We start from the raw sequence: 14,286 nt of genomic DNA, 5'->3' as shown, positions 1-14,286 counted from the left end.
GCACATGGAACATTGTGAATTTGAGGCTATTGTGGGCTACATGCTAAGTTCCAGGACCGCTTGGGTATAGGGTGACACTCTGTCGAAACAAAACACAAATAAGTGGGACTATTCACCCTTCCCTTTACTTTTGTGTGATTTTTCTAAGGTTTAACATGAACAAGTTCTGTCCCAGGTACCGCTCTCAGGTACAGTTAGTTGCCACTTCTGATCTCCTGGGGTATATGTATGGGGGTCAAGTGTGCTGGAGAAGAAAAGCAGTGTAAGAAGGTAGCGATGGTGACTGTCCATGATATCATAGGAGATGGTCAGGGAAAATTCCTGCTGCTTTGCTTCCTCTCTCCCCTCTTTCCTTTCCTTGTTTCTTCACGTGGAGCTCGCTGTGAGCCTTGATCTTCCTGCATGCTGGGATCATCCGAGAGTGCCATTATGCCTGATAGAGAAGGCTTTACTTTTAAAAACCATTGTTTTACTTTTGGCTATGTCTGTCTGATTTCTTCAGGACAAGAGGAAGCTCTTAATTTTTTATTCTAGCCCTTCACAAAAGCCTGGGTATATTAAGTGTTTCATAAATATTTAGTAAATAATGAATTCTCCCCAGGGAGCAGACAAACATTAGGAAGAGAAGTATCTACCCCTTCTCTTTGGAAATAGCCCTGGAAATAGCACCACCCCCCACACCCTCCTCTAGATAAGAAATGTGTATTTAGCTGCGTGGTGACACACACCTTTAATCCCAGCAATCTGTGAGGCAGAGGCAGGAGGATCTTCATGAGTTTAAGGTCAGCCTGGTCTACAGAGTGTAGGATGAAGTGCTAAACGGTCTTATTAATACCAGATATTGGGGTTAAAACCAAGAGATCAGGGCTGGAGAGATGGCTCAGAGGTTAAGAGCACTGACTGCTCTTCCAGAGGTCCTGAGTTCAATTCCCAGCAACCACATGGTGGCTCACAACCACCTTGAATGAGATCTGGTGCCCTCTTCTGGCCTGCAGTCACATATGCTGTATACATAATAAATAAATGAATTAAAAAAAAAAAAAAAAAAAACAAACCAAGAGATCAGAGAAGCAGAAAGAAGCCAGTCACGTTATTACCACTTGGAGGTCCTCAGCCAAAGAGACCTACTTCCTGTATACCCACACCTATATGCCTTTCTGTTCTGCCATCTCATTTCCTCTCTCTGCCCAGCTCTGTCACTTCCTGTCTGTCTGTACAGACCTCCAGATCTTTATGGTTAGTGCTGGGATTAAAGGTATGTACCATGCCTGGCTCTGTTCCCAGTGTGGCCATGAACTCACAAAGATCCAGACATCTCTGCCTTCGAGTGGTAGGATTAAAGGCGTGTGCTACCATTGCCTGACCTCTATGTTTACTATAGTGGCTGGCTTTTTCCCCTCATCCTCAAATAAACTTTATTTGGGTACACAGATAAAATATCACCACACACAGAGTGAGTTCCAGGACCACCAGGGTTATTTAGAACCTGTCTCAAAAAACAAAAACAGAAAAAGAAAATAAAAGAACTGTGTATTGGAGGTTTTAAAACTCTATTCTAAGGAGTGGAAGAAGATCCAGAAATATTTTACGTTCTTATCTGGCCCAGTAGTGATATTTAGGCAGCCTGTGAGGAGTGGTTTCAGTAGTTTGGCCCTGTTTCCAAAGGCACAGACCTGCAGGCTAGAAAGGGAAGTATGGTGGCCGAGACACCAAGCAAGTGGTGCAGGGCTTGGGTGTGATCTTTTAGACCATTACCCCAGGACCTGATATTCTGTTCCATCTGGATTCACTCTTGCTAGCCATTTCCTCCTCTGTAATCCATGAACAGTTCCTTGGTATTATTTAATGTTTTCTGTTAATGGCCAGTGTCTGGCCAGCCATTGACTCATTAGGACTCAGCCGCTCATAGTCACCAAGTTTAAAGCATTTGTTGTGTACCAGGCTCCCTGCTGGGTGCTGAGAATTCAGAAAACAAGTCAGGAAGCAATAGGGAGAGAGAGACTGAGTAAATAGAACCTCATGCAGTGTGATAAAATTTGGTGACTTTTCCTGTTTCTGTGATAAAATATCCTGACAAAAAAATGCTAAGATTGCTCTGGCTTGCACTCTGAAGGGGAAGCCCATCGTGGTGAGGAGGTGAAGGCCCCAGAGTCCTCGTGAGGAGGCTGATCACTGAATCCACAGACCAACCCCCAGGGGATGGTGGCATCCAGTTCTAGTGTGAGCTTTCCCTTCAGTTAACCTGTAAGATAGTCCCTCACAGGTCTGCCTGGAGCCTTGTCTCTGGATTCCAAAGAGTGTCAAATTGACAGTATTAACTGTTATAATTTCCTCTTAAAGAAGAGATTTGTTCATGAGAAGTGCAATATAAACTAGTGAAAAGGGAGTGTGTTGAGAGTTTTAGTTGAGGATAGGCTGGGTTTTGTTTTGTTTTGTTTTTGTATGGTGTCTTCACTATGTTTTTTAGGCTCGTTTTGAGTTTCTTAGTTTAAAGGATCCTCTTACTTTAAAGTTCTGAGTAGCTGGAACTACAGGAATGCTACCATGCCCAATTGTGTGTGTTTTTAAAAGTAACATTATTGAACTGGGCCTGGTGGTACATTTCTTTAACCCTAGTACATCTTGAGAGAGAGGCAGGCAAATCTCTGAGTTTGAGACTGGCCTGGTCTACAAAGTGAGTTCCAGGATAGCTAGAGCTACACAGAGAAACCCAGTCTGGGGGGGGGGGGGGGGGGGATAAAAACCTGCGTTATTGAGCTCTATTATATGAAGTCATCTCTTCACATATTCACAAGCATATTTACAATGACACACTACTCTAAGGCACTTTGTAGACACACGGTGCCGTTTGTCTCCAGTAACTGTCATGGTAGTAGAAATCTTTCAACCCTTTAGCCTTTGTATCGCTGAATATAGAAAATTAGTTGAGTCCCTAATCCCCCACCTTGTATATAAATAGGTAAGGAAGGCTTTTGCTGTGCCACTAAACAAATGCCCAAAGAAAAGTCTCCCCTGCCCCTCCAGTTTTGGAGAATGTGGAAGCATGTAGGCTAGGGAAAGATAGGAGAGAGTCTAAAAAAGCCTTGATGAGAGGAAAGAGCTGTACCAAGAGAGGGGAGCAGAGTGATGGATGGGAGGGAGAGAGCCAGCCTTGGTGACAGCAGTTTCTCCCAAGTGTTGCTGTTCTGTAAGAGTTGTGCACAGGCTCCATCTGGTGGCTCTGCACGCGTAGTGCGGCCAGCGGCTGGAAGTCTTCAGAGGCATTTGGTACTTCAGGCCTCACTGCGGTTGTTGTTGGATTGTTGAGAGTCAGTTTGACTATAGATGCTGGATTTTCTCTTATAGCTCAGACTGTGTTCTTCCCTCCTTTCCAATTAGCTTTGAGTCTAATTGCCCCAGACTACAGCAATATCTTCATTGTTGCTGTCACTCACCATGTCACTGCCCGTAATTTCTCAATGACTCAAATCCTCAGTGATTCTGTCACTGTTTCCAATACCATTCCTGTTACTTAGTGCTGGACACTTGCTACTTTCCCATGTGGTGCTGGAGATGGAACCCCAGGCTTTCATATAGGCTGGAGAAAATGGCTTACCACTGAGACAATTCTTCAGCCCCAATGGTGATACTTGTGACATCACTGTCTTGATAGTTCCATCTTTGTTAGTCTTACTTCACAGCTAATCATTGCCTTTTTTCTTAGCTTTGGGAGGCTTCCATGACACCGTGACACGCTGTGTACACTTGTGGTTTTCCATTTGCCTCACAGATGCTTTGTCTCTTTGCTATTCTTCATCTCTACCAATAAAATATTGGGGTTTAAGCCGGGCGGTGGTGGCGCACGCCTTTAATCCCAGCACTTGGGTGGCAGAGCCAGGCGGATCTCTGTGAGTTCGAGGCCAGCCTGATTTATAGAGCGAGATCCAGGACAGGCACCAAAACTACACAGAGAAACCCTGTCTTGAAAAAATAAACAAACAAAAATACTGGGGTTTAGACCTTTGATTTATTGTTTTCTCTGTGTTCACTCAATTACTTGTCAATGTCAGTTGCTTTTATAAGCCATCTGTTTTTGTTGACTCACAGATTTACATTGAGACCACCTCTCCCTTGACCTCTCTGTGCTTGTGTATTTGTGGCCTCTGTTGTCTTTGGATGACCACTAAGTCTCTCACAAATGTTTTAAACTGATCTTCCTTTTCTTACTGTTCTATCTGCACTCAACTGCATTGAATGTAGGACAGCACTGTCCTGGAAATTCAGGCCAGCAACCTTGGAGTCATCCCTAATTTTTCGCTTTGTCTCATATATCACATGCAGTCCAGGAACAAAAGCATGGAGTTCTACCTTCACATGACCAGAATTCTGGCCACTTGTCAGTTCTTCTGTTGCCAGCCACAGTGGTCTCTGCCTGGATCACCACAGTGCTTCTTGTTTGGTCTTCCTGGTCCCACTCTTCTCTTCAGGAGCCTTTTTAAAAACCATGGCATTTTGACTCATCTTTATTTAGGTCATAATAATTGCTGTCACCCAACATCTATATATATTATAGTTCACTTTTTTTCCCCTTTGAAGTTTTTTAACAGAGTGTAACACAAATTGCTAAATGGTCTTATTAATAAAAAAACCCCAGAGCCAGACATTGGGGTGAAAACCGAGAGATCAGAGGAATAGGACAGCCCCAGCCAACCTCACCTCACCAGCTCCTCAGCCTCCAGAGAGAGCTACTTCCTGTATACCCACACCTATATCCTTTCTGTGCCCTGCCATCTTACTTCCTCTCTCTGCCCAGCTACATCACTTCCTCTTTCCACCCAGCTCTATCACTTCCTGTCTGTCTGTACAGACCTCCAGACCTCTATTGGTAACTAGTGCTGGGATTAAAGGTGGCCTTAAACTCACAGAGATCCAGATGGATCTTTGCCTGCCCAATGCTAGGATTAAAGGTGTGTGCTACCGTTGCCTAACTTCTATGTTTAATATAGTGGCTGGCCTTTTCCTCTGATCCCCAGATAAGCTTTATTGGGGTTCACAAGTAAAATACCACCACAAGACAGGGTCTTACTGTGTAGCCCTGACCGGCCTGCAACCCATTATGTAGCCCAGGCTGGCCTCGGGTTCAAGGTGCCGTCCTCCTGACTCAGCCCCCCCAAGTGTTGAGATTATAAGCCACCATGCCCGACTTGTGGTATATTGTCTGTCTGTCTGTCTGTCAGTCTCTCTCTTTGTCTCTTTTCCAGTTCTAAATCAACATGATCTTTCCATGTGCTTATTTGCAATCTGTATATGTCCTTTGGTGAGGTGTCTATTTAGGTCTTTCACTCATGTTTTTCTTACTGAGGTATATTTTGGATAATAGTCTATTCTTTGTAGCCTTGGCTGTCCTAGAACTCACTTTGTAAACTAGGTTGGTCTTGAAGCCACAGAGATCCATCTGTCTTTGTCTCTCAAGTTATAGGATTAAAGGTATGCACCACCATTCCTGGTATTATCAAATATATTTTAATTATTTTCTCCCAGTCTTTGGCTTGTCTTGATGTCTTTCACTTTAACAAACTTAAGTTACCAGTTCTCTCCTTCATGGATTGTACTTTTGGGACAGTACCTGAGATTACCACTGTACTCATGGTAATATGGTTTTTCTCCTTTTTAATTTTTTAGGAGTTGATAGTTTTACATTTTATACTTAAGACTGTGCTTATGGGCCTGGTTTTATCAACAATTATAGAGAAGACTATTTTTGCTATGTTTTATTGTCTTGCTCTTAGAGATCAGTGGACAGTATTTATCTGGGTGGTGTTATTCCTTTATCTGTCTATTCTTTCTTATACATACTGCCTTGACTGATAACTTTCTTAGTTTAGGTATCATCAGTTCTCAGTTTTGTTAATTTCAATATTGTGTTAGTTCTTCTGGTCATTTGACTCTACCAAAACTTTATCAGTTTGTCAGTGTCCACACAATAGTTGTTGGGAATTTTGATTGTGAGTATGTTGGGTCTGTAGAATTGACATCCAGACTATATTGAGTCTTCCCACCAGTGAGCATGAACTTACTTAGGTCAGAAGTTTTACAGTCTGCAAAACAGTATATGAAATACAGATGTACCTGTTGGGCTTATATCTACATTTCATTTTTTATAGTGCAAATAAAAATTATACTGTTCTTTAATTTCCAATTCCACTTACTCACTGTTGGTACACTGAGAAGTGGTTGAGGAGTTTTTGTTTTGTTTGGTTTGGTTTTGGTTTTGGTTTTTTGAGATAGGGTGTCTCTATGTAGCCCTCACTGGCTGTCCTGAAACTCGATTTGTAGACCAGGCTGGCCTTGAACTCACAGAGATCCACTTGCCTCTGCATCCCAAGTGCTGGGATTAAAGGTATGCAGTACCACCGATCAGCTTTGAATTTTTTATCTATTTGTCTATTCTTACAGTCTGCAACTATCTTGTAACCACTAATTGTTTTAGGGAACTTTCTTTTGCTAATTCTTTTGAATTTTTTACATAGACAGACATGTTATCCTCAAACAAAGTTTTTTCTTTACTCCCAGTCAGCATATCTTTTATTTTCTTGCCTAATTATATTATCTAAGCTTCTGGTACAATGTTGAAAGAGATGATGAGAGAAGACATTCTTGCTTTGTCCCTCATCCCAGCAGGGAGGCCTTGAGTTTCTCTCTGGTATCATGTCAGTTTTCTTCTTCTTCTTCTTCTTCTTCTTCTTCTTCTTCTTCTTCTTCTTCTTCTTCTTCTTCTTCTTCCTCTTCCTCCTCCTCCTCCTTCTCCTCCTCCTCCTCCCCCTGCTCCCCCTCCTCTTTTTGGTTTTTCACGACAGGGTTTCTCCATGTAGTTTTGGTGCTTGTCCTGGATCTCACTCTGTAGACCAGGCTGGCCTCAAACTCACAGAGATCCGCCTGGCTCTGCCTCCTGAGTGCTGGGATTAAAGGCATGCGCCACCACCGCCCGGCTGTCAGTTTTCTTCTTTAACCTAATGGTGTGACAACTTCTGTCAAACAGTTTTCAAAAGCTGAAGTTTGAATTTCTTGGGTAAATCCAATTAGTTGTAGCATATAATTCTTCCTATACATTGTTAGATTTCATCTCCTAGTGTTTGTTCAAAAGGCTTAGGTGCATCTGTGTAAATATGATAGTGGTCTGTGGATTTTATTTTCTTGGGATTTCTTTGGTCTTATGAGAGTTTGGCTGGCTTCACAGAATGAATTGGGAATTATTTGCTATGCTTCTGTCTTCTGGAAAACTGGTGCCATCTTTTCTAAATGTACATAGTTCTTACCAGTGAAGCCATTTGGGCTTTTGTATCTGTTTTGCAAAGTTACTGATGATCAATTTCTTTATAGATTGTGACTCTCAGGTAATTGGTCCATTTCATCTGGATTGCCAAATTTTGGCCACAGAGTTGTTCATAAATTACTATCTTTTTAATGTCTCTGAGATATATATATAGTGTTCTCTCTTTTCATTTTTGATACCAGTAATTCTATATTATATCTTAGCCTCCTAAAGTTCTAATTTTATTATCTTTTCAATTGTAAAAAGATATATTTAATTTCAAAACATCATGTAGAGTCTTTTGAATCTGTTTTGCTCTGTAATATTTTTAGTAAACCTGGGACAACTAAAAAAAATCCTTTAAAAGATGTACTTTTATTTATATGTGTGTGTATGTATGTATGTATGTATGTATTATATGCATCCAGGTGCCTGTGGAAGCTAAATGAGGGCATTGGATCCCCTGAAATTGGAGTTGTGAGCCATCTGAAGTGGGTAAGGGGAACTAAAACTCAGCTCTCCTACAATTACTCATCGAGGTTTTTTTTGTCATTGTTGTTGTTTTGTTTTGGTTTTTGGTTTTTGAAGACAAGGTCTCTCTGTGTAGTTTTGGTGCCTGTCCTGGATCTCACTTTGTAGACCAGGCTGGCCTCGAACTCACCTGGCTCTGCCTCCCGAGTGCTGGGATTAAAGGCGTGCGCCACCACCGCCTGGCTTCATCGAGTGTTCTTAGTGGCAAAGCCATCTCCCCAGTTCCATTATCTTTTCAAAGAGCCAGCTTTGTCTTTGATTACAGCCCCTATTTGTTTCCTTGTTTCAGTTTGATTTCCACTCATTTTTTTTCCATTTCTTCTGCTTAATTTTAATGAATTAACAAATTAATTACTTAGCTGATAGATAGTGGCCTCCTTCGTGGCTGACCACCTTCGTTTAAGCAGTCATCCTGTTTTACTTTCCCTGGCAGCTGGAACTACCATCATAGGTTTACTTTGCCTTGTGTTTGTTTGTTTGTTAAGATGAAAGCTTCAAGGTTACTAATTGTTATGGTGTCATTTACCATATGCACCCAGCGCCATAAAGATCTCCAAGCAATGCTCACTTCATCCTACAACCCTTAACATTGGAGAATGTCATACATAAATACTGTGTTTCCATCATTTACACTCACCCTCACCTCCTGTACTGTCCCCTCCCCTTCAAATTCACGGCCTCTTTATTATTGTTACACACATACATACACACACACACACACACACACACACACACACACACCCCTACCTACTGAGTAAATATGTATTTAGGGTTGACCACTTGGAATTAGCAGCCATCAGTTGTTTGTAGCTCTTCATCTATGGGTTGGTCCTTTCGAGACTTCCCCCACCCGTGTTGGGTTGTTCTCTGATGGCATCATTTGTTTAGGTCTTGTTCAGGCATCCTCATTGTTAGATTTCCTGGGTGCAACTCCCTGTCATACATAAAAGACACTCTCACAGCAGCCCTCCAGTCCTCTGGTTCTTAAAAAAATCTTACCACCTTCTCTTTTGTGCCCTGCTGAGTTTATCCACATATTTGAGAAAGTTGTATTTTCCTTTATTTCAAACTACATTTCCAGCTGTCTTCTGTTACTTACTTGTTTGATTCCTTTGTGGTCTAATTTAAGATTTCTTTTAGAATTGTTTAGGTGAGTGTCTTAGTGTCTTTTTCTGTTGATGTGATAAAATACCTTGATAAAAGCAACTCAAGGGAGAAAGGGTTTATTTCTGCTCACAGTTTAACGGCCCAGTCCACCCAGGCATCTTAAGCAGCTGGTCCTATCACATCCACACTCAGAAACAGAGAGCAGTGAGTGCATGGTGCTGCTCAGCCCCCTTTCTCCATTTATGTCCTCCAGGAGCCTTGCCAAGGAAAGGCCACCCACAGTGGGCATCAATTAACCTAATCAACTCCCCACCCCCCTGTACAGGTGATTCTAGATTCTCTCAAGTTGACAGTTAACACTAACCATCACGATAGTTTTTTATAGCCTTGAATGTGAGCTTGAGATTGGCATGTGGTGGTGTTGGGATATGCTGTGCACATGCCTTCTCTCCACTTCATTGATGGTGCTCAAGAGTTCATTAACTCATTCATGTTTGATGGTAAATTTGGGGGGTCTGTCACTCTAGATGGACAGCTTACTTCGTAAGTATCACCATAGGGTGTCTTTTGTCTTCTTTTGGACACTCAGTTAAGGTTCAGTTGTTTCTTCAAAGATTGTTGCTATGATTTGAATGTTTGTGTGCCCCAGAAAACTCTTGTTCAAATTTAATCCTCCCCGATATAATTAAGAGGTGATGGACTTGTCACCCTTACAGAAGGGCTTTTAACCTTTTTTATCCTTCCACCATTCAAGTTCAAAGACTTAAGATACTCTCCTAGGAGCAGACACCAGGCATAGAAGAACCTGCTGGTGGCCTGAGATTGTATTTTCCAGCTTCTCGAACCTCATCTGGTCTTTCTTTATAAATAATCCAGTGTCAGGTCTTTCATTAGAAGCAGCCAATTGGTTGAGACAATTTCTTTTGTGTCTTTATGTCTGGGAGCAGATTTATTCTGTTTGGGGCAGTATTTTTTTAATGTAAGGTTCTTTCACCAACTTGTTTCAAATATGACTTCTTTCCTCCTTTGGTCTGCACCACCCCCTTCCCCTCCTCCCACTTCAGGATTATTTAGTGTGTTACCAAGAGCTCACCACATGTTCTCACAAGGGCACTGCTCACTTTACAGCTCGGGAAGAAAGGCTCTGTTTTTTGACGAATACAGAAAGGGTAGAGATCGTGCATGTGGTGGATGTCCTTGTACTCTGCCATGAGAATTGGGGTTCCCTGCAGTCTAATGCCATGCTGTGCTTAGGCATTAGCTCATTGTCAGCCATGAAGAACAGAGGTTTTTGCAGGTTTATTCAAGTTGATCCATTAAAATTTTGAGTAGCTGCTGTGTCCTCTCTACAAGGGCTTTGTACAATCAAATTAACATGCATTTTTTTAAAATTTGCTGATGTGTTTTCTGCTTTCATTCTGTAGATTTATAATGGTCTTCAGTTGCCAAAGAAGGTTGTGGATGCCAAGAGAAAGGTAACCAGTTTCTCCAGTGCAGTTGGATGCCTCTAGCAGTCCACCTTGGCTGGCTGTAGACATGGCAGACATGGCCAGCTACAAGGATGCTGCCTCCAGTCGCCATCTGCGGTTTAAGTTACAGAGCCTGAGCCGCCGCCTCGATGAATTGGAGGAAGCCACAAAAAACCTCCAGAAAGCTGAGGATGAGCTCCTGGACCTCCAGGACAAGGTGATTCAGGCGGAGGGCAGCAACTCCAGCATGCTGGCTGAGATCGAGGTGCTGCGTCAGCGGGTACTGAAGATTGAAGGTAAAGATGAGGAAATTAAGAGAGCAGAGGACCTGTGTCATATGATGAAGGAGAAACTTGAAGAGGAGGAAAGCCTTACTCGAGAGCTAAAATCTGAGATCGAGTGGCTTCAGAAACGAATGGCTGAGTTAGAGAAGCTGGAGGAGGCCTTGAGCAGGAGCAAGAATGAATGTTCCCAGCTTTGTTTGAGCCTGAATGAAGAGAGAAATCTGACCAAGAAAATCTCTTCTGAGTTGGAAATGCTCAGAGTCAAAGTGAAAGAACTGGAGTCTTCGGAGGACCGCTTGGATAAAACTGAGCAGAGCTTAGTGTCAGAGTTAGAAAAGCTAAAATCATTGACCCTGAGCTTCGTAAAGGAGAGAAAATACTTGAATGAAAAGGACAAAGAAAATGAGAAATTAATAAAAGAGCTTACTCAAAAACTGGAGCAGAACAAGAAAATGAGCCGAGATCACACGAGGAATGCTTCTAATCTTTCGGAGAGGAGTGACCTGCGCATCGAGGATGGCATCTCCTCCACATTGCCATCCAAAGAATCGAGAAGGAAGGGCAGTCTGGACTACCTAAAGCAGGTGGAGAATGAAAGCAGAGACAAATCAGAAAACGAAAAGAATCGGAACCAGGAGGATAACAAAGTTAAAGACCTCAACCAAGAGATTCAGAAACTCAAGACACAGATCAGACACTTTGAATCTTTGGAAGAAGAGCTTAAGAAAATGAGGGCTAAAAACAATGACCTTCAGGATAATTACCTAACTGAACTGAATAAAAACAGAATCTTAGCTAGCCAGCTAGAGGAGATAAAGCTGCAAGTCAAGAAACAGAAAGAGTTAGGAAATGGGGACATCGAAGGGGAAGATGCTTTCCTATTGAGCAGAGGCAGGCACGAGAGGACTAAGTTCAGAGGTCATGGGGGTGAGGCATCCATGTCCAGGCACACACCCCGGGAACTGTCCCCTCAACATAAGCGGGAAAGGATCCGGAACAGGGAGTTTGCTCTCAATAATGAAAACTATTCTCTAAGCAACAAGCAGGCTGCTTCTCCTATTTTTGCCAACAGAAGGGCAGCAAAAGCTTCCAACACGGGAGTGGGTGCGGACAGTGGACCTCAGGAGACAAAGAGAGCTGAAGACCGATTTGTGCCTGGTTCCTCGCAGAGTGAAGGGAAGAAGAGTAGGGAACAGCCATCAGTGCTTAGCCGTTACCCCCCTGCTGCCCAGGAGCACAGTAAAGTTTGGAAGGGAACTCCCAAGCCAGGCACTGAGAGCGGACTTAAGGGGAAGGTAGAGAAGACAACTCGAACGTTTAGTGACTCCACCCACGGATCTGTTCCTAATGATCCAATGGGTAGAGGCGACAAGACTTCTGAGATCTCCTCTGAGGCCCACTATGGCAAGAGAGGACAGATGCCTGGCAGTGGGAGTCAAGTAACTCAGGCTGCAGATTTGGGCTGTTCTAAGGCCACTGGAGCTCTGCCCTCCTCTCAGAGAGCCGCCTCAGAAGGGAATTCTAAGGGCAAAAAGACTGCTAATGGACTGGAAGCTGGTGCTGATTTTCCAAATTCTAAAGCTCCTACTTTATCAAAGTATCCTTATAGTTCGAGAAGCCAAGAAAGTATCATTCAGGGCTTCTCAGCGCCAACTAAAGAAGGAGCTGATCAGTCTGTAGCAGTTGTGATGGAAGACAGCAGTCAGCATGAAGCTCTGAGGTGCCGTGTCATCAAGTCCAGTGGCAGAGAGAAGATGGACTCAGATGATGACTTGGACATAGAATCTCTTGTCACTGCCAAGTTGGTGAGCACAACTATCACTCCAGAGCCAGAGCCCAAACAACAGCCAAACTCTAGAGAAAAGGCCAAGTCCCGAGGGGGACCTAGAACTGCCCTATTTGAAAATAATAAAAATGCTTCAATAGAAAACGAATCTGTGAAATCTACCAGAGCTTCCTCCAATGCTGTAGAATTCCCAGATGCCAATGGTGCTGGGGTGACAAACCAAAGGCCCTTCAGCCCCAGAGAGGCCCTGCGGTCTAGAGCGATTATAAAACCTGTTATCATTGATAAGGATGTGAAAAAAATCATGGGAGGATCTGGATCTGAGGTTGTCCTGGAGAAGCAGAGGTCCACCTCTAAACCTGTGCCAAGCAAAGTGACAAGCAGCATCACCATCTACCCCTCTGACAGCAGTGGCCCTAGAGCCATCCCAGGAGAGGCCCCAAGGGAGAGGCATACCTCCACCAGCAATATCCAGGTGGGGCCCCCAGAGCTCACATCAGTCAGCAACCATGTCAGCTCCCCCCTTGAGCTCTCTATTCATAAACATGATGTCACCTTGCAGCTCACAGAAGCTGAAAGAATGGGAGATGGGTCTCCAAAGAATAGACCGGAGACAGTGGTCTCTCGGAGCAGCATTCTAATTAAGCCATCAGATGCTGTGGAGAGGAATAGTCATGCCCCCCCAGCGGAGACAATCAGGTGGAAAAGCCATAGTGCCTCTTCAGAGGTAGGCTCTTCAGATACCAGACATGTCACTGTGCGGAATGCTTGGAAGAGTAAGCGAGACTTGAAATGTTCAGAAGACACCCCATCTCGAGTAGGTAGGCACATGGAATCTACCAATGCCTACACACAGAGGTCTTCCACAGACTTCTTAGAGCTTGAACAGCCCAGGTCCCTCCCTTCTGAACAGGGCACTCGAAAGGTAGGAAATGCAGGGGATGCTCCTGAACTCTCCTCTAGAAGGACCCAAAGTAGCCTCACCGCATCAGAGGTTCTTACCCGGAGGAATCGGATAGGAGATGCCACCACTGCCGCCTCCTGGAACCACTCAGCAAGCATGGTGAGTCTCACTTTCCTTCCCCTTCTGTTTGCCTCAGCCTTGGTCTGTTTGGCCTAGGACTGCTGGGGATAGTGAGTCTCAGGTAAGTTTGGCAAAAGCAGCATGGCTTCCCTTCATTTCAGGGAAGGGGAGGCGAAGAGAAAGTGGCATTTGTTCCTTGGTTGGCCTGAGACTTCCCGAGCAGTGAACAGGAAGCTCTTGGGTGCCTGTGGGATGGCAATGAACAGGTTCTTCCTGTCCTGCTGCCTGTTGGGCAGCCAGCGGCTAGGGGGAATTGAGAGCTGACCCTGGACCTACTTTAGAAGCTTTACACCCAATGTCATTTTCTTCTGTCCCAGCTGGGCCTGACCCGTTGTATTGTCTGGGTGAGAGTGCTTCCATATGGCTCATTAAAGGACAGATGAGTCCAGAACCAACTGACTTGAGACCCAGAGTGTCAGAACAGAGCCTAGAGAAGGCCCCAGGAGTGTCTTGGACCTGGTCCCCATGGCCATGAAAGTGCCTTGCCTCTAGACACACTAGTACCTTTCTAAAATTCAATTTTATTTAGTGCATATGGGTGTTTTGTTTGCATGCATGTCTGTGTACCAAGTCTGTGCCTGGTACCACAGAGGCCAGGAGAGTGTCAGCACCCTGGGACTAGAGTCACAGATGGTTGTGAGCTGCCATGTGGGCACTAGGAATCGAACCTAGATCTTCTGGAAGTGTAGGCAGTGCTCTTAACCATCGAACCATCTCTCCAGCCCATACTAGTA

The 14,286-nt window shown here is 43.9% G+C and overlaps 1 protein-coding gene across 1 annotated transcript in view; it reads left to right on the top strand.

Annotated features, from left to right (window-relative positions):
- Positions 1-14,286, top strand: part of Luzp1 (leucine zipper protein 1) — a 79,505-nt gene that overhangs the window by 60,310 nt on the left and 4,909 nt on the right. The window contains exon 2 of the mRNA XM_052715455.1: positions 10,354-13,531. Coding sequence (XP_052571415.1) covers positions 10,466-13,531 — 3,066 coding nt within the window. The 5' untranslated portion in view covers positions 10,354-10,465. The remainder of the gene's footprint in view (positions 1-10,353; positions 13,532-14,286) is intronic.

This window comes from Peromyscus californicus, unplaced genomic scaffold (assembly GCF_007827085.1).
Source record: "Peromyscus californicus insignis strain IS unplaced genomic scaffold, ASM782708v3 Scaffold_5__1_contigs__length_169319896, whole genome shotgun sequence".
Lineage (NCBI taxonomy): Eukaryota > Metazoa > Chordata > Mammalia > Rodentia > Cricetidae > Peromyscus > Peromyscus californicus.
This window is presented reverse-complemented; position numbering and strand designations above follow the sequence as displayed.